This window comes from Haliotis cracherodii, unplaced genomic scaffold (assembly GCF_022045235.1).
Source record: "Haliotis cracherodii isolate W230 unplaced genomic scaffold, xgHalCrac1.p SCAF_6, whole genome shotgun sequence".
NCBI lineage: Eukaryota > Metazoa > Mollusca > Gastropoda > Lepetellida > Haliotidae > Haliotis > Haliotis cracherodii.
The window spans coordinates 11879371-11904958 of NW_027266319.1; the positions used below are offsets into that span (position 1 = coordinate 11879371).

Consider the following 25588-nt stretch of genomic DNA (forward strand, 5'->3'; position numbering starts at 1 on the left):
CACCGAGTAATCTTTTTCAGTTTCCTGGCTTCGCGTGGTAGTCTTCATATAAAGGATAGTTCAACATGATAACATGGCTGAAGAAATTGCATTAGATAATAGCAATAAAATGATACCTGAAAGTTTCTTACACTCGTGGAATTCCATAGTTTTTGGAACACCAGATGAATAATTTGTCCCTTTAAAACTCATATATTTACACGCTTACATCATGCCAGCTTTGATGCTAATGATAAAATTCACATGCGTAATTGTACATGTTCAGTCTGTGCACGAGTAAACTGGAACAGACAGCTAATATCGGCCAGACTAGTGGAACTCTTCAATTGTGGAGACCCAAAAGAGAAATCCAAGATGGCGCGCTCCATGCACGAAAATGCCGAATGGAAATATAGGGGTGAAGGAAACTGCAGCCTTGTTGTCGCAGATCCAGAGGTAAACTAAAATTTGCTAATCGATGATATTCTTTTGGTTTTGAACTTTGCCATGAAGATTGAACGGACTGTCACTTGTGACTCTTGGTCGGTGCAACCGTGTATTGCACACTGGCATTTCGAAATCTGTCATCATGTTATGAATCATCATAAATACGCCAAAGATTCAGGTCTGGAGATGCAAAAAGAACAAATGATTAACCTATTGTTTCCTTGTATGTGTTTGTTGAGAATCTGATTAAAGTGTCTTTTTGTTAAGATATTGAATGAGTTTGACATGTAATCTGTTTCAAGAACCAATGTCCATTTAGACACTAAATCAGTGTTTTCTGATGAGGAAAAAAACCGTTAATCATGTGTGATAAAAACTATGATTTGAGTTTTTATGCTAAACTTCCTTGGTCAATGATTCTATATCTGCCCTTTAAAAAAAAAGATTCTGTTTGTAACAACTGTCTAATTGCAGTTAAGTGTTAGATGGGTTTACCTCGAATCAGACCCATGAAGATCCGGGGTAGAATAGGACTTCAGCAACCCATGCTTGCCGTAAAAGGTGACTATGCTTGTCGTAAAAGGCGACAAACGGAATCGGGTGGTCAGGCTCGCTGACTTGGTTGATGCATGTCATCGATCTCAATTACGAGGATCAATGCTCATGATGTCAATCACTGGATTGTCTGGTCCAGTCTTGATTATTTTACTGACCGCCATCATAAAGCTGGAATATTGCTGAGTGCGGCATTAAACAACAAACAAACAAACAAACAAAACCTCAAATCAATGTATATTTGTTTTGTAAACAGCATTAAAATTCTCTGAATTATCAGTTCTTCTCAGAAGTGTTGCAACGCTCTTTTACTATAAAGTTAACCAGAATTAATTACCTGCAGAATGGGATAATAAGATCATGGGATTTGGAAACATTACATATATGGGGAAAAAGGAAACATAGTAAATATTGCAATTGTTTTCTCTGTTAATGACAATGTGTATAGTTGATTTTAATGACAATGTATGTTTGATTGAATATTCATTTACATTTTCAGACCCACCAGGTGTACCGCTTGGTGAAAACCTATTTCACACAAGCCATGGAGACTCTGTACCCACTGGACTCCTCTGAGGTATTTACTCTTAGTCTTAATCATTAATACCTTCATATGTGCTCGCAGTTTAATACCCAAGATATTCCACAACAGCTTATGAGTATAAGCTGATACATACAGTGAAGCATGTGTGGTTATTCTGTCTGGTCCCCATTCTGTATGCTGTGTGGAAGGGAATTAGCATGCATGTCAGGTCTGGTTATCAGCTGCTGTTCTATTGTTCCAGTCCAGTGATTTGATTGGCTGCAGTTTGCCATGCCGAGTAACAGCCTGATCCGGTGTTTCTGAAAAATTGATCTGGGAATACGCTACTGTTGTTTTGATGCACTTTATACATGTTTAACATTTGTTATGAGGTAATGAGCAGTGATAAACTGATAAAGTGGTGAAATGTTTCAGAAATTAACAGAGGCACATATCACAAATGCATTTACTTACAGTCCTGACTGTATGAGAATGATGCATAATCTGTCATAGTTAATTGCAATTTGCTGCTATTAAAGCACTAGATACTAGAAGGTTAACTGACACAATGAGTGGTAAGGCAAGTAGTCCTTCTGGAACTACACAGTTTCAGACTGACCCTGTAACACCGACCAACCCTGATTAGGCCTCAGTTCAGCAGTACCCTCAGGGATTTATTAAGTCTGCAGCATATGTCAGTAAATATTCGGGTGGCCCAGTCGTCTAAGGCGCCGCGATTAGCTGTGCAGAGTTGACGTCCCTTAAGCATGCCAGAAACCTATGATTGTGGGTTCGATTTCCTGTTGGCCCTGATTATGTTTCTAGGTTTGTCAGCACCATACCCGTGCTCGTGGGTTTCACCGAAGTGGTAAACGTCTGAGACCTGCATCACTTCGGGCTTTCCTCCCACATTAAGCTGACACACTGTGATATAACTGCAATATTGTTAAAAGCGGTGTTAAACCCAACTCGTTCACTCACTCACTCAGTAAATATTCCCAAATTCATTATTGTTTAACACTGCATCACCAATCTTGCATGTATTCCTGGAGAGATCATCTTCCCTGGTCCAGTGACAGAGTGATCCCTGGCCGCATCATACCAAAAGACATTTGAAAGATGGTACTTGTTGTTACTCTGCCTGGCACTCGGCTTAAAGGGGCTAAAAGGAGGACAGGTCGGTCCAGAGTCCATATACTGTGCCTGAGTGGGGTTTTCTTGTTAAATTGTGGCATGGTATCTCAGTGGACTAGTACTAAAAAATCAGCATTAGTCTGGAGTAGTACACTCCGCCCTACACACACGCACACTTGCAATAAATTGTTTTTTCAGCAACTCATGCTTGTCGAAAGAGGCTACCAACAGGATTGAGTGGTGAGACTCACTGACTAGGTTGATGCATGTCATTGTGTCCAAATTGCGTAGATTGATGCTCATGATGTCAATCACTGGAGTATCTGGATTAGATTATTTACAAACTACCGTCATATAGATGCATTATTATTAAGTGTGGCTTAAAACAACAAACAAACACAAAAAACTTGGGTTAAACAGCCAAGAAACCCCTCATTGTTCTACCTATTCTAACCCGGAATCCAAGCTAAGTTTTGGGTTGCATTCGCCCAATAGAGGAATCTGTTAAATAGTGTTATGATGAGCAATTGGCCATAAGATCTTGATAAAGCCTAGATGTTGCTGACTACAGCATACAATATTCAACATAATAAGCGCCCAGGGCACTCTCAAAATTAGAAATAGGGGGCTCTTATTAGAATATTATCTTGATGAAAAAAATAGAGTTGGAAAGATTGTTAATTTCATGTTTTATGCTGACAGCCTGAAATGTTTATATATGACAGATATATTTCCCAGAATTTAATTGCCCATAATGAAGGGTGCATATAACACACAAGTGCGTATTATACACGAATACATTTAAGTCTTGTGTACATTGATCAATCGGAAGGGGTGCTAATTGGGATTGTACATGTGCCAGTATATCAGCAAATATTACCGTGGGCGCTTATTAGAGCGGGGCGCTTATTACGTTGAATATGGTATGTTCCTTCATGCAATTAGTGCCTCATAGTATCTCAATAGGTTTGAATGTCTGGGTTATATTGGCCACAAGCAACCTATGATTGTTTTGCGAGGCGAGGCGAGGCGAGGCGTCATAATCAAACCTGAATCATTTGGTCTGGCTTGGTAACTGTTGATTGACTGTCATCAAACCTGGATGATATGGATTGTTGCTGCTCATAATATCAATCCCTGGTTTTTCTGGTCCAGACTTGATTATTCACAGGCCACCTTCATAGTCATTTGGCTTCCATATTGCTGAGTGTGGTGCTAAACTGAGACAACAATCACTGTACCTAAACACAATGACAGCATTACCTTGTGTTGTTCTGCTATTTGTGACCTCAGTCTAATTTTGCATTCAGACAAATAATTAATTCTGTTTTATGATCTGTGGCTGTCTTTTTAAATTATATTTTGGGGGAATTTCTTCCATTTTTATTCCCCCGGTTTTAATAACGGGTATATATCTATCAGCATGTCTCTCCAACAGCCGTCCGTTTTCTATTTCCTGAGCAGAACTGCAAAACTGTGAACTATTTCTTTTTGGAACTTCCTATACAGATCTACAGGTCTAGTGGGGAAAATGGCGCCTTTTGATGATTTGGGATATTTATTATTTTTATCATATTTTGTGATGATGAAAATAAGTTCTGGAGCAGAAGTCCAAAACCATAAAATATTTCTGTTGAAACTTGGGATTTGGGATTTTTCTTCTTTTTTTACCCCTGCTTTTTACATGACAAGTTGGACTTAAACAGAAAATGAGGGTACCATTAGTACTCGTTTCCGGGACAGAACCCCCAAACCGTTGAATATTTCTGGATGAAACTTGCTATACAACATTATTTTTTTCTTCAATGAACTGAAGGTATCCAATAGCAATGAACCAAAACTAGGGTGTAAGTAGCCAAACTCCATTTTCACATTGCAGCAGACGGGAGGCGGGGGGGGGGGGGGTTGTTATGTCATCTGATGACTCTTGTTACATCCCATGGTTACCAATCCTGTTTTCATTGAAAGATCGTAAATGAAAAAAAAACAGTAGCTATTTAATGTGTTTTGTGTTTCAGCCTTGCTGTGATCACATTGTGATCGAGATGAGGAAGATCGTTGACTACGTTACCAACGTAATGCAGCCGCTGTTGTCGCCGAAGTTCGTCACACCGCCGGTGAGTGACAGCAGCTAGATGGGGACAAACCATCACTGATTCTAGTTGACATACACAAATTTCTATCAGAAAGGATGTTGCAGATGTTGTTTGACTGCATGTCTTAGAGAAATTATCTGTAATGAAACAAGGGATGAGAAACAATGCTGTTTTGTTACCAGGGATGTGTTTTGCAATATATTCCGACACATACAGGTATCAGTCTTCTGTTACATGTACTTGTTGTTTCCCTGCCTCGCACTCGTCATTATGGTCATTAAGGGGGGAAAAAAAGGACTGGTCGGCATGGAATCTGTATACAGTCAAGTCCCGTTTATCTGACATGGTTGGTTGCATATGATTATAACGATACAAACATGATAAAAAAAATGGAAAAAAAAATATTGATATTGTTATGTTACATTGTTAGCGGAATATGTTTTCTAATCATGAAACCTCTAAAGCTGAACATAAAACAACTTTTACGGACTGTATGACTTATTCAAAATACTTTAAAAAGCATAGTCTGGAATGGAAGTCGCAAGTTTGAAACTGGTACTGCAAAGCTTAAGAAAGCTGCTTTCTTAGGGGCTAACGTTGACTTCCTGTTAGTCATTTCATTGGTCGGTCATAGTTTGCGAAGGGTTGTTCTGACATGACCTGCGATAGCGAGAACTTGTATCAGATTTAAATGAAATTGATGTTATGTAAGCATGTGATTGACCGGTTTTCTTTATTGAAACCATTATTTGTTTATTGTTCGGCAAGTTTAATATGCAGCTACCAGCCGTTTTGTTTCGCATGAAAACACAGGCTGTGAACTTGCAGGCAGATGACCACGGAGTACACTGATCACTGTGTCGGATTAACAAGACTGATTAATGAGTGATTTCGGTAATATGTTGCAAATTAGGTGTGTCAGAGTGGAAGTGCGAGACTGTTGGATTAACGGGTCTTAATAGCACTGATTTAATCGGTTCCCATCATTAGTGACAGATAAAACAGATTGTCGGATTAACAAAACTTGACTGTACTGTGTCTGAGTGTTGTATTCATGTTGAACTGCAGCATGGTATCGCAGTAAGCTAGCACTATAAAATCGGCATCAGTCCAGACTAGTACAAGCAGCCACACCCACACGTGCATGCACGTCACTATATAAGTGGATTGGGTGTAACATTGATCCCCATTTCACCTCACCTTGTGATCTGCCACTCTATATTGGGAGCTAGAGTGTTTGACAGTGATTGACCCTGATTGTACATGGAAATCCTATCTTCTACATCGATTGTCACATTTACATTTTATTGGCTAAAGTGGTGCCAAACCTCTGATTTTCCCCTCTTGTTTGCACCGATGTTAAAGTTGACATTTTGTGGTCATGGTTACAGGGGAGATAACAATTGAAGAGAAAAATAACTTCTGTGTTTCCACTGTTTTGTCGATCAATTTGAAAGAGAAACGTCATTTGTGAATGAATTTCTGTATGGATTTTAATCTTAATGATACAAATAAGAACGAAACTGATGGATTTTTTACCAAATATACTGGAACAGAGAAAAAATCCATTGAAATATGTATCATTTGAAAAGCGGATTACAGTATACAGGTAATACTATGCAGTCCTAATCGTTACCCCACTACTATATTCATAGAATGACAGAGCCTCAGATTCATGTGAATACATATCTACTTCATGATCCATTCATTACTTGCTGTGCCTGGTATCAGAAATATGGTGTCAGTAGGACTCATGTTATGCTGAAATGATAGGGACCCTGGAATTGTGAAGCAGTGTGAATGTGGGCCGTAGTTTACTCCTCATAACAGCATCACTAAGCAATGGAACAATCATTGACTCCAATCCTTGTAGTGATAGATCTGCACACTACTGTGCTGTTCTGTCAATAACACCTGTCCGGTAATGTTGACCAGGCTGACAGGAACATATTGAATGTTATAGGTTTCTGTGTTAAGTGACCATATACGGGACAGTGTTATTGATGCAGAGGTGACTAACAGGATCGGGGGGTCAGGCTTGCTGACTTGGCTGATGTATGTCATCAATCCCAATTGCGTGGATCGATGCTCATGATGTCCATCACTGGATTGTCTGGTTCAGACTTGATTATTTACAGGCCGCCATCATATAGCTTCAATATTGCTGAGTGTGGCATTAAATAACAAACAAACAAACAAATGTTATTGATGCGTTAAACCAAACTGATAAACATCGCATCAGTATACAATTATGCTGCTTTCAGCAATATTCCAGTAATATCACGGTGGGGGACACAAAAAATGGCCTTCACACATTGTACCCATGTGTTTGAACCCTTGTGTTCGGCTTGACGAGCGAACGCTTTGACCACTAGGCTACGCCAACGGGTGGCCCAGTCGTCTAAGGCGCCCTGATTCGCTGTGCAGAGTTTCGTGTCTTGGGCACGCCAGAAACCTATGATTGTGGGTTCAAATCCCGGTTCGCCCTGATTATGTTTCTATGTTTGTCAGCACCATACCCGTGCTCGTGGGTTTCACCGAAGTAGTAAATGTCCGAGACCTGCATCACTTCGGGCTTTCCTCCCACATTAAGCTGACATGCCGTGATATAACTGGAATACCGTTAAAAGCGGTGTTAAACTCAACTCACTCACTCACTAAAAGAGGTGCAAAGTCCTACCCATCCACTCATCAGCCATGTGCTGCCCCCTAGTGGCCTGTCTATGAGAATAGGCCCCCAGTGCTAAAATGACAGTGAATTTTATGACAATAAACAAATTGCAAAATGAATCCATGGCATTTGATTAGCAATATTATTATGCCCCTAGTTTGAAAAATGGGTAAAAAGCGATCAGCATGCCGGTCCATCCTTCAGCCGTCAGTTTTCCAATTCGGGAGCAGAACTCCTAAACCTTTGAAAAAGTCCTTGATAAAACTTGCTATACACATCAGTCTAGTGGTGAACTTGTGCCTTTTGATGATTTGGGATTTTTATATTTTTGTTTTGTTTTCGTGGCGACAAGTTGATGAGGGTAGTGCTCATTTCTGGACCAGAACACCAAAACCGTTGACTATTTCTGGATGAAACTTGATATTCAGATCAGTCTGGTGGTGAACTGGTGCCTATTGATGATTTGGGAATATTAGAAAATACTGAACAGCAATATCTTTATTCTTCATTAACTGAAGGCAATGGCAATGAACCAAAAACGTGGTATAAGTAGCCAAACTCCATTTCAGAATTGCACCAGATCGGAGGGATATGTCATCTCCTGATAACTCGATCTTATTTCTGTTTATGTTTCCATTATTGAAGTCAATTCTTAATTATATCCAAGCAGCAGGGATCAATGTCTGTGCTGTTGACTGGCCTATCTGGTTCAGACTATTCATTGCAATATTAGATGCAGTATTGCTAGCAGCAGAGTGGCATACAAGTCACCTCAACCAAGCCATCACACTAGTTATAATCATATTAACGTGAAATTAGAATGTATTTTGGTCTATTTGGGACAAGTGAATATTATGGTATTCTTGAATTCTTTAAATTTAAAGAGAACTCGAAACTTTGTTATCATCATGATCATGACAAGTTCTTTAGTGTACTGAAATGCATCTCAGTTTTGTCAAACTTACATTAAAGAGTAAGTGAGTATTGTTTTACACCGCTTTTTGCATTGTTCCAGCAGTATCAGGGCGGGGACACCAGATATGGGCCTCACATTTAAAGAAAGAATTGCATATTGACATATCCTATTTTGGTAACTTTAGTAAGCTGAACTTAGCTTAACTTGCTTGCATGCTCAAAATGAGTGAGTGAGTATGGTTTTACGTCGCTTTTAGCAATGTTCCAGCCATATCTCGGCGGGGAACACCAGAAATGGGCTTCACACATTGTACCCATGTCGGGAATCGAACCCGGGTCTTCAGCGTGACGAGCGAACGCTTTAACCACTAGGCTACCCGACCGCCCCGCATGCTTAAAAGAGGATACACTTTATCGTAAGATGGGACTAACAGGTTCCAGTTGTCAGGCTCACTGACTTGGTTGATGTCACCAATTGCATGGATCGATGCTCATGATATCAATGACAGGATTATCTGGTCCAGTCTTGATTATTTACAGACCGCCGTCATATAACTGGAATATGGCTGAGTGCGGCGTTAAACAAGATACAAACAAAATCACATTGTCACTTGTAAGCATAATCAAGATGGAGTACTGTGCATTGTTTATTGGTGTCCGTCATATGCTTACAGTTTATGGAGCTAATATGAAGTCTTTATGTTTTTAAGGTTGTTGCGGAAATCTCAGAAGGCTTTGCTGAGGAGGCAGAGAAGAGAAATCAAAATATGAGACCTGGTAGGAAAGAGGATGAAGATTAACTTAAAGCTTCTTAAATAGTTAAAACATTCAGAATGATAATGAACATTATATATTGTACAACATGAAGTTTCTTCTTCAGTTGTGTTTCAAGTTGATGATTTTGCTGACTCAACAACGAAGAATTTTCACTTTTTTCCAGCTAGTCGAAGAAAGAAGTCGGTTGACCTTGTTGATGCCAGGTCAAGGTCAGCCCTGGTTATGCCCGACTTCTGTTTTGTGTCAAAAAGAGACAGCATTCCTGTAGAACTAGAGGAGACACAGCCTACTATAAGCATTGAGATCAAGGTACGTGTTAACAAGTGTTATAGTCTACCATTTATAGTGCAGAAACTAAGGTTAAACAAGAGTCATAATTTACTGTTAGTATATACCGTATTCGATGTAGTAAGCACCCAGGGCGCTCTCAAAATTAGAAATAGGGGGCTCTTATTACAATATTATCTTGGTGAAAAAAATAGAGTTATAAAGATCGTAAATTTCGTGGTTTATGCTGACAGCCTGAAATGTTTATACACGACAGATATATTTTTCCAGAATTTAATTGCCCATAATTAAGGGTGCATATAACACACAAGTGCGTCTTGTGTACATTGATCAATCTGGAAGGGGTGCTAATTGGGATTGTTCACTAGCCAATATATTAGCAAATATCGCCGTGGGCGCTTATTACATCGTATACGGTAACAGTAAATGAAGAATGAGACTCGGTTTCATATGCAGTGGATAACTCATTTCGACTGAACCACAATGTTATCATGACATTATAAGATGGTAGATATGTTAATGTAACAGATTTATTTTCTTGTGTTAATTTGTGCAGAAGGAGAAAATTATTTTTTCGTTAATGTGCCCTTGAAAATTTCAGCCCAAGAAGGCTTTCATCCCTAGTCCTGTGGCTATTGACCGAACCTCCATCAAGCACCAAGTCTGCAAGTTCTGCATGCACCAGCGCTTGAAGGTACGCAGGGGAACTATTGCTGCATCTCACCATACATCTCACCATACATCTCACCATACGTCTCTATGTTGTTTGTTTGTTTGTTGTTTCCTGCCGTACTCAGCAATATTCCAGCTGTTTGACGGCGGTCAAGACAATCCAGTGATTGACATCATGAGCATCGAACCACGCAGTTGGGATCGATGACATGCATCAACCAAACCTGACCCCCCAATCCTGTTAGTCGCCTCTTACGACAGCAAGCATGGGTTGCTGAAGACCTGTTCTACCCTGGATCATCATGGGTCCCATACACCACTAACATTTCACCACACTGACATGTCATTTCATCCCTACACCTCACCATACACCTCACCGTGTTTCTCACCATACAGGGGCGGTCGGGTAGTCTGGTGGTTAAAGCGTTCGCTCGTCACGCCGAAGACCCGGGTTCGAATCCCGACATGGGTACAATGTGTGAAACCCATTTCTGGTGTCCCCCGCCGTGATATTGCTGGAATATTGCTAGAAGCAGCGTAAAACAATACTCACTCACTCTCACCATACACCTCACTGCTCTTCCCTAGATGTCAAAAGACCAGTGAAAAAGAAACCATTCTTGCCGTAAAAGGCGACTATGCTTGTCATAAGAGGCGACTAACTACGTCTCAAAATACATCACCACGTACACTTCACCATGTATCTCACCATGTAAAGAAATCTATGTATGTTGCATGGGTAGAGTATTTTTAATTGGGCCCACCAGTAGAAACCCAAGGAGCCCCTGAATAGATGCTCAAGAGACTCCTGAGTTGGGGCCCCTGAATAGAGGCCCTCATCTCGAGGCCAAACGGCCCCTGAATAGAGGCTCATTTTGTAGAGACCCTAGAGGCCCTTATCTAGAGGCCCAAAAGGCCCCTGAGTAGAGGCTCTTTTTATAGAGACCCAAGACGCCTCTGACTAGAGGCCCTTATGTAGGGATTTAAGAGGCCCTAGAATTGAAGTGGAGCCTTGAGGGCCAAGTAGACCTGGAGTTGATGCCGCTGGGTGGAGGCCAATGAGGCTCTTGAGTAGAGGTCCTGGAGTTGATGCCACTGGGTAGAGGCTCATGAGGCTCTTGAGTAAAGGTCCTGGAGTAGAGGCTGCTGGCTAGAGGCCCAGGAGGCCTGTGAATGGATGCCTCAGATGTCCTTGAGTAGTGGCTCATTATTTGAGGTCAAGGAGACTTTGAGTTGAGGCTGTGGAGGCCAATTGACACCGAAAAAGGCCATTGAGTGAATGCCATTGAGGCCCTTTTGTGGTGGCCAAAAGGCCCCTGAGTTGGGGCCCTTGAGCAGTGTTAAAGGGATTGGTGTCTTGGGGTATGTTGGAGGGTTGAGAATAGCAAGTCAAGGAATATGAGGGCTGGTCAAAATGTTCCATGCCTGACTAACTTTCAACTGAGGGCCATAACAAATTGAACTAGTCAATGAAGTACATTGTTTGAGCAGTTCATTGCAAGTGTGTTTGATCTGTTTAGGCCGTTTGTATATTAGTGACAGCCAGTTGAATGTGATGGGGGTCCAAATGGATACAAATGGAAAAGAACAAGTACCGAATAGTCCTCAAGGTTTTGACATTTGAGAAAAGTACTCCCCAAGAAAGTCATGACCACGTGTTACAAGCTATGAGGATAAAGGACCTAGCTATTCCATTGTTAAACGTTGGTCCGCAATTATGTTTAAGGCCGGGAGAACAAGTCTTGATGATGACCTTAGGTCTGGATGTCCCTCAACTTCTGTCAATGAAGATTAAATCAAGGAGATAAAAAAACATATACTGTCAGATAGACGTATTACCATTGCTGAACTTGAGAAAGACACATGGATCCATTGAAACTATTATTTATGAACATGGTCAGATGAATAACATATCTTCTCATTGGGTGCCATAGTTTCTGAATTTTCATCTTAAGGACAAAAGAGCTTCCATTGGCAGAGAAAATTTACTGCTGATTGAGGAGGATTTCATCAAATTCAAAAACTTCCCCACCCTCCATACTCGCCATACCTGGCGCCAAGTGATTTCCACCTGTTTCTGAAACTGAAAGAACACCTTCGTGGAAAGCGCTATGATGACAATGATGACCTCAAAGCTGCAGTACATGGGTTTTCAGGGTGGCTTTGAAAAAGTTCTTCCTGACCGATTGAAAAGTTTCACTATCGATTTGAGAAGTGGATTGAAAAACCGGGAAATTATGTTGAAAAATAAGATTCAAAACACTTTCACGAATGTTGTTTTTTGTTTGTTAGGCTTAGAACATTTTGACCATCCCTCGTATTATGCCAGTACAATATGTCACTAATGGAGCTCACGAGCTTTGTGTTCCTTTGTGATAAAAACGGTTAATATAATTGGAAAGAAAGTGGCACGATTTATACATTTTTCAGAAACTTACATAACATTTTAGTATTGACCTTCTCATCAAGCATGACACAATCTGGGATTACATAGAACTGTACTCAGTATACCTCCTATGATTTGACCTGTGAAGACTTTATACAACAATCTCATTAGTGCTACGAGGATATCCATCAAGGTCTTGTGACATTTGTCGAGATCAAGTTCTCCCAGTCACATGTACTCAATGGTCGTTATATATATGTCTTCGACCTTCACAGCACAGACCCTAATGACCACCCAATCATAATTACTCCAGATCGTGACTATTGGAAATCTATTCCGGCTGACATTATGCATGTTTAAATCTGTATTGCATATTTGCCTGGCTATTTGTCTGTCACAGCCTGACTGGCCAGGCCAATTATTGCCAACACTGTCACTGGAAATAGCTGTTGTATCATGTCCAGGGTATTGGTCACCATGGTGATGATAATTGTGATGGTCAGCAGATTGCTTGTATCATGTAATGGCTAGGGGGAATAATGGCGATGTGAGATTAGGGATGTGAAGGGGAAACCACACTCCAAGATTAAAAGGTTTGAAATATGGATGTGCGTTTTCTTCTCGTATTCAAAATTTGCTTATTAGGGACTATAATTTTAACTGGTTTGATTTGTGTTCGGCGCTATTCTGAATTTCTTGCTGCGTTGTGCGAAGCAAAACCTGTCGGATGTATCGAAGAATGAGAAGCCATATATCATAACAAAGGTATACGATAAAGAGCTGCAGCCAGACTATCATGTGTTTTGTTGTTGATTCATGCATATATGACTTGAAAGGGTGAAGCTATCGGTCAACAGTGTACAATAAAAAACTACATAGTATCCCTACAGAAAATTCAGGTAAATGAACAGGTGGTAACAAACTTGATTATTAAAAATGTGAAATTCAGATACATTTTCACTAAACATGATGATTTACCCTTTAAATCGTATTTTCTGTTCTGCTGTGCATTGTTTTGCATATGCAGAAATAAAGATTATTGTGTGTATTTTCTCGTAAACAAAGCAGGAAATTGCAATCAGCTGCCAATCTACCCCTGATTCATTTAAAATACACAATAAAATCAACTTCAAAGTATTTTATGCAATTATAGGATGAATAGTAAAATGTTATCCTATCAGATATAAGATATTCCAACATGGAGTTATTTTTTTTGCAGCATTTACTATATATATGTAAAATAATTATAACCATAAGCACTTTGGAACAACTGATTGCTATTGCCAGATATGTTTTACATACAGAACAGTGTGATCAGTCACTGTTGAGGCAACCTCCACGTTCTTGTTTCAGCAAATGAATGGAAATAAAATGCAAATGTCGTAATTACAAGAAACAAAATGTTATATTTATAATATCAGGCAGTTACCTTGTTTGACGAATGTATCCATCTGCTTTAGGAAACCTACATATATAAACACTTACTTTTGACAAATCCACTGTGCAAAATAACAGTGATTAATCAATCAACGTATTAACGGTTAATCCTTTGATCGATGGTTTTTAGCAACTCTACTGATTATTCCTCTATTGCTGCCTTGCCACGTGCATATTATATAACATGTAGTACATTCACCTCATCAGGGGATTTATGACACAAGCCTAGATTAAATAATTACCCCAGACACAATGCGAGAACCATTGAGTGCTTTATTACCTTGATACCCTCATAGGCAGCGGGGGGGGAACAGGTGGCCCAGTCGTCTAAGGCGCCATGATTCGCTGTGCAGAGTTGCATCCCTTGGGCACACCAGAAACCTATGATTGTGGTTCGAATCCTGGTTCGCCCCGATTATGTTTCTAGGTTTGTCAGCACCATACCCGTGCTCGTGGGTTTCACCGAAGTGGTAAACATCTGAGACCTGCATCACTTCGGGCTTTCCTCCCACATTAAGCTGACAAGCCGCGATAAAACTGGAATACTGTTAAAAGCGGCGTTAAACCCAACTCACTCACTCACTCATAGGCAACAGTGAATGTTGTTGAGATATTCTGCAGTCTTTGTCAGGTAATTTTAGTAGTTCTGCCACTAATTATTCCTGTAACAAAGTCATTAACTGAGCATCAAGTCAATGACGATAAATTCACAGATGGAGGGTTATACCATTAAACATGGCTGACAAGAAGGGAGCAGTAATTGTTATATTATATGGATTTTGCCCCAAAATAAGGGTTGTGGGTGTTGAGTATATGAACTGAATTTCATTGTTACAAAAATAATACTGACACATATTTTCTGTATACCCTACTGTTGTTAAGTAGAACTTTAGAACTACTAGTGTTTGGTAGAACTTAAGAACTACTAGTGTTTAGTAGAACATAAGAACTACTAGTGTTAAGAAGAACTTAAGAACTACTCTAGTGTTTAGTAGAACTTTAGAACTACCAGTGTTTAGTAGAACTGCAGAACTACCAGTGATTAGTAGAACTTTAGAACTACCAGTGTTTAGTAGAACTTTAGAACTACCAGTGTTTAGTAGAACTTTAGAACTACCAGTGTTTAGTAGAACTGCAGAACTACCAGTGTTTAGTAGAACTTTAGAACTACTAGTGTTTAGTAGAACTGCAGAACTACCAGTGTTTAGTAGAACTTTAGAACTACCAGTTTTTAGTAGAACTGCAGAACTACCAGTGATTAGAAGAACTTTAGAACTACCAGTGTTTAGTAGAACTTAAGAACTACTAGTGTTTAGTAGAACTTTAGAACTACCAGTGTTTAGTAGAACTGCAGAACTGCCAGTGTTTAGTAGAACTGCAGAACTACTAGTGTTTAGTAGAACTTAAGAACTACCAGTGTTTAGTAGAACTTAAGAACTACTAGTGTTTAGTAGAACTACCAGTGTTTAGTAGAACTTTAGAACTACCAGTGTTTAGTAGAACTTAAGAACTACTAGTGTTTAGTAGAACTTTAGAACTACTAGTGTTAAGTAGAACTTAAGAACTACTAGTGTTTAGTAGAACTTTAGAACTACTAGTGTTAAGTAGAACTTAAGAACTACTAGTGTTTAGTAGAATGTTAGAACTACTAGTGTTTAGTAGAATGTTAGAACTACTAGAGTTTAGTTGTACAGCAGACAGGTAGTCAAGCACAGCAAGGTGTCAGCATGTGTAAGACAAGGTAAGATTCCCCAACTGTTCCGCCATTTGCTGCCCATCCTCAAGATTAGTATCCGCATGTCCAACAGCTGATGTAGAACTAAGCTGAACAATATTCAAATAACAAGCCAGGCAAGTGTTCCTAGAAAACACCTGTAAATGAAATGAGTATGTTTAACACGACAATTTGTCAATGGAATGGCTGGTGTGTTGGTATAAGTTTGAGTTGTAGCAGGAAGCATCTCCAGGACTGTTGACTCAGGCTTGGTGAGGGGGTGGTGCTTGAACATGCTGGAGTTTCTCGGTGATAGGTCGCTCATGTTTGTCTAGTGTCAGTAAACCTGCGTCTACGTGATAATGTATGTACCTGGTAGATAAGGTGTTTGATGTACTTAACGAGCTAAACTCTGGTGGCTTATCTGAAATGCAATCAACTTGGTTGGCAAATTGGAATGGGGGTAATTTAGGAACATTTGGAGTGTGTGTCTGGGTTACAGTGGTAGTTTGAGGGGATTCACTGATGGGTTGGGACGTTTTAGTGTCTTGTGGATCTATAAGCTGTGGGTGTTGTTGTGAAGAGAGATCTTAGCGCTAAGGTGATCGTAACTCCCATACCTTAACATAGACTTACGACAGTCGTAGCGCTAAGGTGATCGTACCTCTCAAACCTTAACATAGATTGTAGCGTTAAGGTGATCGCAACTCCCAAACCTTAACATAGACTTACGACAGTCGTAGTGCTGAGGTGATCGTAACTCCCAAACCTTAACATAGATTGTAGCGCTAAGGTTGTTTTGTACAACAGCACCCTGGTCATTATGTTACAAGAATAAAGAAACACAATTAATGCTTGTTTGTTTTTATGTTGCCAAAAAGTCTACAGGGATTCTTTTGGTTTAAAGTGTGTTTTTGTATCCTGACTGGGTGGATCGATGTTCACAATATCAATCACTTGATTGTCTGGTTCAGACTAGTTTATTAGTTTTGGTTATTTTATCATGAAGTACAGTGTTAAACAACAAACAAAACAACAGAAACAAAAAGAACCCTTACTCTTTGGGAACCCTCTTCTAACTTTCAACATGTCAAGTAATCACTGCTATATTTTGCACGAACCATGATATCTATCGGACCAAGTGGTACATATGGGCTGTCACGCCAAACAACTGCAAGTCTGTACTCTATATTTATTTCCCTCAGCATATGAGAAAGATGGAAAATACAAGCACTGAACCTAATCAATGTTTAATTGATAAAATATACCATCCGGACACTGAAAACATTGATCTATTTAGGTTCTGTTGTCATTTCATTGTTCTCATGCTGTGAGTCATTTGAGGCTCCAAATGTAAAATTTTCTGACTTCATCAATTTCAATGAAGAAAGTGGTGAGTGAGTGAGTTCGGTTTAACGCCGCTTTTAACAGTATTCCAGTTATATCACGGCGTGTCAGCTTAATGTGGGCGGAAAGCCCGAAGTGATGCAGGTCTCAGACATTTACCACTTTGGTGAAACCCACAAGCACGGGTATGGTGCTGACAAACCTAGAAACATAATCGGGGCGAACCGGGATTCGAACCCACAATCATAGGTTTCTGGCGTGCCTGAGGGTTGCAACTATGCACAGCGAATTGTGGCGCCTTAGACAACTGGGCCCCCAAATGAAGAAAGAGTTGACCTTGATTTCTGAATTCAGATGCAAATTTTCATGACAGTGAGGATGTGAATCACTGGATTGTCTGGTCCAGACTCGATTATAGAGCATTAAACAACAAACAACAAACAACACGCTGTACTGATCCCTTTCAACCTCAACAAAGACACAAAGGCCCAGCTTTAAGCTAACAAAGATCAATACGTTGCAGTTAACAAGCAGGAAATTAATCAAACCATATCCTGTGATAGGAATGTTCCTCTGCCACATGTTGCCAAATGCCTATTAATAAACGCACATAAATCATTGACATCCCCTGACAGCGATGCTATTTTTAGCCCTCCTGAAATAGTCTCCAAGTGGATTTTCCAGTCTAATTATAGATCCAGCACAGCGGTGTCAAATCCTTTGTGACCACGTGTGAGATTTCTTTGCTGTGTCCAAGTGCTGTGTCCAGACAGCTGACTGGTATATATATATATATATGCTGATTTGAGTGACATGCCGGGTACTTGTCCATTTCATCAGAGACATGTTTATTCATGACTCATAAATCTTTATGGGGAGCTAAGAATGTATAAGTTTGATATGATTAGGCTGATCCCCCCCAACCCAAAGTTGCTGTCAAGGTTCATTTGGTTTAATTTCCTGAAAATATTTTAAAATTGAAATATATTCATGTTCAAAATAATCATATTTTGTTCCTATTCATATTACATGTGAGTATGTAATTAAATGGCGTCAGCAATTTATATAGAGTTTAGTGTGTGTTTAAGGATGGCAGTTTCAACAGTCGTACAGCTCCCCCCACTTTGTGAAGCCGGAGCCCGCATCCCGGCTGTGTGGGAAGAATTAAACCATTTACAATAAGTGATATAACTTTCCAGTATGTACCTGCTTTCTGTACATTTCTGGACGTGTGCAAGTCACATATATATATGTTGAATTTTAAATTCGAGCCACATCATGCATAGAGTTAAATCATTGACCTCCATACATGCTATTTCCTATCTAGTTTCGTGTATAAGATGTCTGATGTTCTGTTTCACCATCCAAGTCATCGTGGTCACATTCTTGATGGAAAATCACCCGACTCACGCCACTATGACGTGGATGGTGAAATAGAATATCAGCTACAACGGTTGTAGAGCTTCCCCCACTTTGTGAAGCCGGAGCCAACATCCCGGCTGTGTGGGAAGAATTAAACCATTTACAATAAGTGATATAACTTTCCAGTATGTACCTGCTTTCTGTACATTTCAATTTACATATAAAGTTTGAAGTAATGGTACTAATTATTGGCTTTTGTCCACCATATCCCCCTCAGACAGCACAGGATTTTGAAAGAGTGGGGGTGATCATAATACCCAAGTCCAGTGCCTTGGCTGAGGAGGCAGTTAACATGTGAGGTGTCGGATGTGGTTTATAACTGCAAAGTGCATCCACGTCATGGCGGTATGACTCCCGTGATGTTTTGTTTGTTTAACACCGCAATCGGTAATATTCCAGCTGTATGATGGAGGTCTGTAAATAATCGAGTCTGGACCAGACAATTCAGTGATAGACATCATGAACATGGATCCACGCACTTGGGATTGATGACATGCATCAACCAAGTCAGCAAGCCTGACCACCCGATCCCGTTTGTCGCCTCTTTCAAAAAGCACAGTCGCCTTTTGCAGCAAGCATGTGTTGCTGAAGATGTATTCTAACCCAAATCTTCACAGGTCCCGTGATGTATAGAGGTCAATGATTTAATTATCTGCATGATGTGGCTCAATTTTAAAAGTTCAACATGAGGGCCAACTGTTCCCGAGATAACTGGTGGTAACCAGCGATAACTTTCACGATCAAGGGATAACATTCATATCACGTTTGCTGAGACCTGAGATAAGCTGGAGATAACTAATGCTCTGTATGAAGATAACCTACCGTAGCAACACAAGTTCTCTTTTGGAGAAGTAGTTTTTTCTGTCATTGTTTTAGCTAGAAACTGTTTCATCCTGTCAGTGATATAAATTCAGCCAAATATTTAAAAAATAAATAATAATGACATCTGTGACATAGGAACAAATGTATGTCTTTATTTTCAAATGGCTGAACCATTAGTATGCTTATGTTATGAATGGTTTAAATATTTACAATCAATTCCTGATAATATTCAAATAACTAATCACCAGAACAATTCTAGACGTGTGCAAGTCACATATGTTGAATTTTAAATTTGAGCCACATCATGCATAGAGTTAAATCATTGACCTCCATACATGCTAATTCCTCTCTAGTTTTGTGTATAAGATGTCTGATGTTCTATTTCACCATCCAAGTCATCGTGGTCACATTCTTTATGGAAAATCACCCGACTCGCGCCACTATGACGTGGATGCAGTTATAGAGTGGAACAGCATGCACAGTGATTGAAAACATGTGACGGGTAATCTTGTGCAATTAGAAAAACTGGGCAGTTATGTATCTACGGCATGCCGGAGCTTGGAAAAATATAAATGTCCATGTTCAGGACAATAGGGAAAACAAGTCCAGCCCTGATCAGGTATATAGGAGAAGTGTTACACTAACAGTGTATTGCGTCATGTTTGTACGTGCTGTAGTGGTAAATGGGTCTAGAAAGTTGGTATTGTTCTGTGAGGAAAGAGAAGCCATATGCAAAGTCTGGCTGTGGACAAAAGTTGTTTGTAATGTAGCTAGAGAAATGTATCGGTGTGGTGTGATGTGATCATGTCACCGAACAAGCCCAATCACCTCAACACAATGATGTTTATGTGACCAAGATGATGTTTTTGAATTTGTATGGGGTGGTAGGACAGGATAGTGGTTAAAGCGTTTGCTCGTCACACCAAAGATCTGGGTTCGATTCCCCTCATGGGTACAACATGTGTACAATGTGTGAAGCCCATTTCTGGTGTCCCCAGCTGTGATATTGCTCGAATACTGCTAAGAGCAGCATAAAACCATACTCACTCACTCTAGTCATTTTGTAAACACACTTGGGGCAGTTTGTTCATGGAATGTTCATTTGATAGAAAATAAATGTAAATATTTGTAGATTGAATAGTGGTTTAATAGTGTTTTTATAAAATTCTATTTTATTTTGTATCATTTCTTTTAAACAACTGATCAAGACTTCCGTGTACAGTCGACAGATGGGATTCAGGTGAAGCATGAATGTTTGGTATGACTACATATGTGATAGTTTTTTACAAGTAAACAAAGAAGGAGACACACGCTGCAGTGTTCTGAAGTCAGGGACATGGTTTGGACTTTGCCACTTTGGACAGTATTCCAGTTATATATGAAGTGATTCCAGTTATATATGAAGTGATTCCAGTTATATATGAAGTGATTCCAGTTATATATGAAGTGATTCCAGTTAAATATGAAGTGATTCCAGTTAAATATGAAGTGATTCCAGTTATATATGAAGTGATTCCAGTTATGTATGAAGTGATTCCAGTTAAATATGAAGTGATTCCAGTTATATATGAAGTGATTCCAGTTAAATATGAAGTGATTCCAGTTAAATATGAAGTGATTCCAGTTATATATGTAGTGATTCCAGTTATATATGAAGTGATTCCAGTTAAGTATGAAGTGATTCCAGTTATATATGAAGTGCTTCCAGTTAAATATGAAGTGATTCCAGTTATGTATGAAGTGATTCCAGTTATATATGAAGTGATTCCAGTTATGTATGACGTGATTCCAGTTATGTATGACGTGATTCCAGTTATATATGAAGTGCTTCCAGTTAAATATGAAGTGATTCCAGTTATGTATGAAGTGATTCCAGTTAAATATGAAGTGATTCCAGTTATATATGTAGTGATTCCAGTTATATATGAAGTGATTCCAGTTATATATGAAGTGATTCCAGTTATATATGTAGTGATTCCAGTTATATATGAAGTGATTCCAGTTGAGTATGAAGTGATTCCAGTTATATATGAAGTGATTCCAGTTATGTATGACGTGATTCCAGTTATATATGAAGTGATTCCAGTTATGTATGAAGTGATTCCAGTTATATATGAAGTGATTCCAGTTATATATGAAGTGATTCCAGTTATATATGTAGTGATTCCAGTTATATATGAAGTGATTCCAGTTATATATGAAGTGATTCCAGTTATATATGTAGTGATTCCAGTTATATATGAAGTGATTCCAGTTAAGTATGAAGTGATTCCAGTTATATATGAAGTGATTCCAGTTATATATGAAGTGATTCCAGTTATATATGAAGTGATTCCAGTTATGTATGAAGTGCTTCCAGTTAAATATGTAGTGATTCCAGTTATGTATGAAGTGATTCCAGTTATATATGAAGTGATTCCAGTTATATATGAAGTGATTCCAGTTATGTATGAAGTGATTCCAGTTATGTATGAAGTGATTACAGTTATGTATGAAGTGATTACAGTTATGTATGAAGTGATTCCAGTTATGTATGAAGTGATTCCAGTTATGTATGAAGTGATTCCAGTTATATATGAAGTGATTCCAGTTATATATGAAGAGATAGGTGACTGACGGGATCGGTAGGTCAGGCTCGCTGACTTGGTTCATGCATGTCATCGCATTACAATTGTGTGGATCGATGCTGATGATGTCAATCATTGGATTGTCTGGTCCAGACTCGATTATTTTCATATAACTGGAATATAGTTTGAATATTGCTGAGGGTGGCGAAAAACAACAAACAAACAAACAAACCTGTTCGATGGTGTGTGAATTTGATTTAACACCATTTTAAACAGTATTCCAGTTATATGTAACTGGAATACTGTTCAAAGTGGCAGTAAATCAAATTCACACATTTAGTGGTAACATTGCGTCTTGGGATATGCATTATCTCACAACTCTTATATCTATAGCATCGTATCTCTTCCAAAGCCATCCTCTCCCCCCCCCCCCCCCATACGCATACATCATAGCCCTATCCTGAACTTGAAGCAAAGCAAACAAACAGTACATTATGAAGGTCTGGGTCATCTGATAGACCAACAGAGACTTCCCAGACCTGGTCTAGTGACCTATTGCCACACAGAGATAATGTCATCTCCACAAGCAGTGTACAGCCAACTGTCATCCCTGCACCCTGCCTCAGCTGGAGGAACAAAATGGGGGTCATGAGACTCAATCACGCATGTCTGAATCTTTTGATGCAGATTCCTCCAAATGACATAGGGCTGCTTCAGACTCCCTTGGGTACAATACCGAAAGCCCTATTGTTTGTTATTGGGGATTTGGTGAATTGAGGAGCTCTGCGACAGCTGAAATCCCCTCTAGCGCTTTGTTAATTAACTCACCGTCAGTGTCACATGCTGGGCTCAAATATTTTTGGAAACCATGGAGAGAATTACAGAGTTCATGCTGTTTCCGCTTTATAGTTTCTTGACAAGCTCAGCATCAAGAATTGCAGATTTTCCAAGAATAGAAAATGTTGAGGGTTGTATTGTTTGGTGCGAGACGTTCCTTTCCTTCAAGATGGTGCAGGATTGTGTGAAAGGTGAAGTGTGTCTGCTTTGCTTGTTTGTTATTTTCGTGGGTGACTAGTTGTGGTTGGTGTTTAGCTCACTGGGAATGGTCATGGCATGATACCCTGTGTGAGTTGTCATAAGAATTAAACACATCCTTCTTTGATTAAGATACGGAAAGGGGCGGTTGGGTAGCCTAGTGGTTAAAGCGTTCGCTTGTTACGCTGAAGACCCGGGTTCGATTCCCGACATTTCTGGTGTCCTCCGCCATGATATTGCTGGAATATTGCTAAACGCGGTGTAAAACCATACTCACTTCGAACATATGAAAAATCAGAAGGAATGGGTGCATAGTCAGAAAGAAATGCGCACATTGTAGTGTGACCATAGAGTTCTAGATCATTTTTGTCATTAAACAATATATCACGTGACTAACCACGGGTCCGGGTAGTCCTGTGGGTACCCGGGTCCTACTCATAACCCATCCGACCCAGGTACCTGAGTTACCCGTCCCAGCCCTAGTCACAGGTTGTCCTGTGGGTCCTACTCAGTACCCACCCGACCCGAGTACCCAAGTTACCCATCCCAGCCCGAGCGGAAATGATGCTGGAAGTTGCATGTAACCATACCAACTGTCAAAAATAGCGTGAAACTGAACAGTCCATGTCATATACCTTAAGTTCAGAATGATATATTTAGGGTATACTCGATCCAAATACTATTGCAGGATACCTCAAGGGTCAAGGGCAACCCTCAGTTTCTAACAATGCAGGGGCGGTTGGGTAGCCTAGTGGGTAAAGTGTTCGCTTATCACACTGAAGACCTGGGTTTGATTCCCCACTTGTGTGAAGCCCATTTCAGGTGTTCCTGCCGTGATATTGCTGGAATATTGCTAAAAGCTACGTAAAACAATACTCACGCACTCTGACAATAAATACTTAATAAGTCTGTGCATTGATATTGAATTTACACCACTGGGAGATTTTGTTCAGCATGAGTTGAATGAAGATGAAGTTATGTACTCAACATGATATTGTAGCCATTGAACATTGTGATCAACATGGACGGCAGATGGCTTTAGGACGTTTTCATGATGTCATCAGCTGAGGATAGGACATTGTTGTGTAGTAATATCAAATTTGTATATCTTTAGGACATTTACGGAGAGTGGAATTTTGGTTCCATAACCAGCCATGTCATACCCAAGATGTTAAATGCCTGCATTAAGGTGATACAACCAGAACTTGTCTTTGAGTCAGTATACTGTGTCTGAGTCGGTTTTCCATGTTAAACCTCAGCATGATATGTCAGTGGGCTAGCACCTTAAAACTGGCATTAGTCTAGGCTAGTACAAGCAGACACACACATGTGCAGGAACCTCGGGTTATTTGTGCAATATTCTTGACCTCGATGCCAAACCCCATTTCACCACCTCACCTTTTGGACATACAGGATGACACTCAGTCGAAATGTCGAACATGAACTCCTCTGAAAGCCTGTGAGATTGAGGAAAGAAAATGAATAACTGCATACATTAGTCTAGGCTAGTACAAGCAGACACACACATATGCAGGAACCTCGGTTTATTAGTGCAATAATTTTGACCCGCGACGTCAAACCCGCGGTCAGACCACGACCACCTCACCCTTTGGACACAGAGGATGACACTCTGTCAATATGTCGCGAAAATGAACTCCCCTGACAGCCTGTCAGAATGAGGAAAGAACATGAATGACTGCATACATTATGGTGTGAGATGGACAACTTTTCCCATCAATAGATTAGATATCATTGTGTTTAGAATATGCTTTGTCTGTGGCAGGTGCAAAGCTTACACGGATATTTTGATGCCCATTAAGCCGGTGTAGTGTGACGAGTTAACTACGCAGCAACAACATTGGGAGTCCAAGCGTATAGGGGAAGATATTCAGACTCAAATCAGGGATGGGATTAATGATTTGAAAAGATATATGATGACTAATATTGAGTGAGCGTGATTTGATCCTAACTTCCTCTGTACTCAAAACAGTACCTGTCCACATCATTGAAGTAGGAGGAAAATGTGTTGAATTATCTTGAACTATTTTGAGAAGGCAAATAAAATAAATACTTGGTTCCAGCGACCAACCTTGGTTATTGCTTTGTATGGGAACCGGTACTTTTTTAAACTATTTTAGTTAGGGTTGACTATTGGTCTGGAAATCACTATTGCGATAACTATTGATATTGCAAGCAACTATTGACCTCACCTGAAGAGAGCAGTGTAACGCTATGACAACAAGGTCTTCTTTTGAAATGTATGTACAAAATGACACATTGATAGTCAAATGTTTATTGGATATTAATAGTTTTGAATGTTATCAGTTTGTATTGTCAGGCCCACAATTTCCAATTCGGTTCAGTTTGAGGTTGGCCAGTCAACAAAGCGTGGAATAGATGAGAATAAAAGTTGAATACCTTCGCATTATTTCCAAATAATGACCCCATGTCTCAGTGCATTCATAATGGCAGCAGTGTCAGTCATGTCAATAGAGACCAGCTTCTTTCCCATCTTTGTTACACCATGCTCGGCCACCTTGTCCCGTAGCAACACAATTTCTAATTTGCATACTCAGATTTGGCCACGCTAGTAACCGCTGCAGTCTGTGCTGCCTCTTGACCCTCACAAAGGGCCAAGTGACCCCTGTCCACATGATAGCTGACCCCCCACTGCATCTCCCCCAATTGAGAATCTCCCCTCCCCCTTCAAAGTCTGTTGTGCTCTCTCCCACCCTCCTCTAGAATCTGCGCTCCCTTTTCTTGAAACCTTCCTCTCCCCGGTCAAATCTCATCTCATCCTC

At 39.9% G+C, this 25588-nt stretch overlaps 1 protein-coding gene across 1 annotated transcript in view; it reads left to right on the plus strand.

Moving 5' to 3' along the window:
• The first annotated feature begins 289 nt into the window (after positions 1-289).
• The window catches only part of LOC139444785 (inositol-pentakisphosphate 2-kinase-like), a 137703-nt gene continuing 112404 nt past the window's right edge, over positions 290-25588 (plus strand). Inside the window, exons 1-6 of the mRNA XM_071225736.1 lie at positions 290-435; positions 1481-1558; positions 4657-4755; positions 9031-9097; positions 9261-9406; positions 9987-10079. Coding sequence (XP_071081837.1) covers positions 355-435; positions 1481-1558; positions 4657-4755; positions 9031-9097; positions 9261-9406; positions 9987-10079 — 564 coding nt within the window. The 5' untranslated portion in view covers positions 290-354. The remainder of the gene's footprint in view (positions 436-1480; positions 1559-4656; positions 4756-9030; positions 9098-9260; positions 9407-9986; positions 10080-25588) is intronic.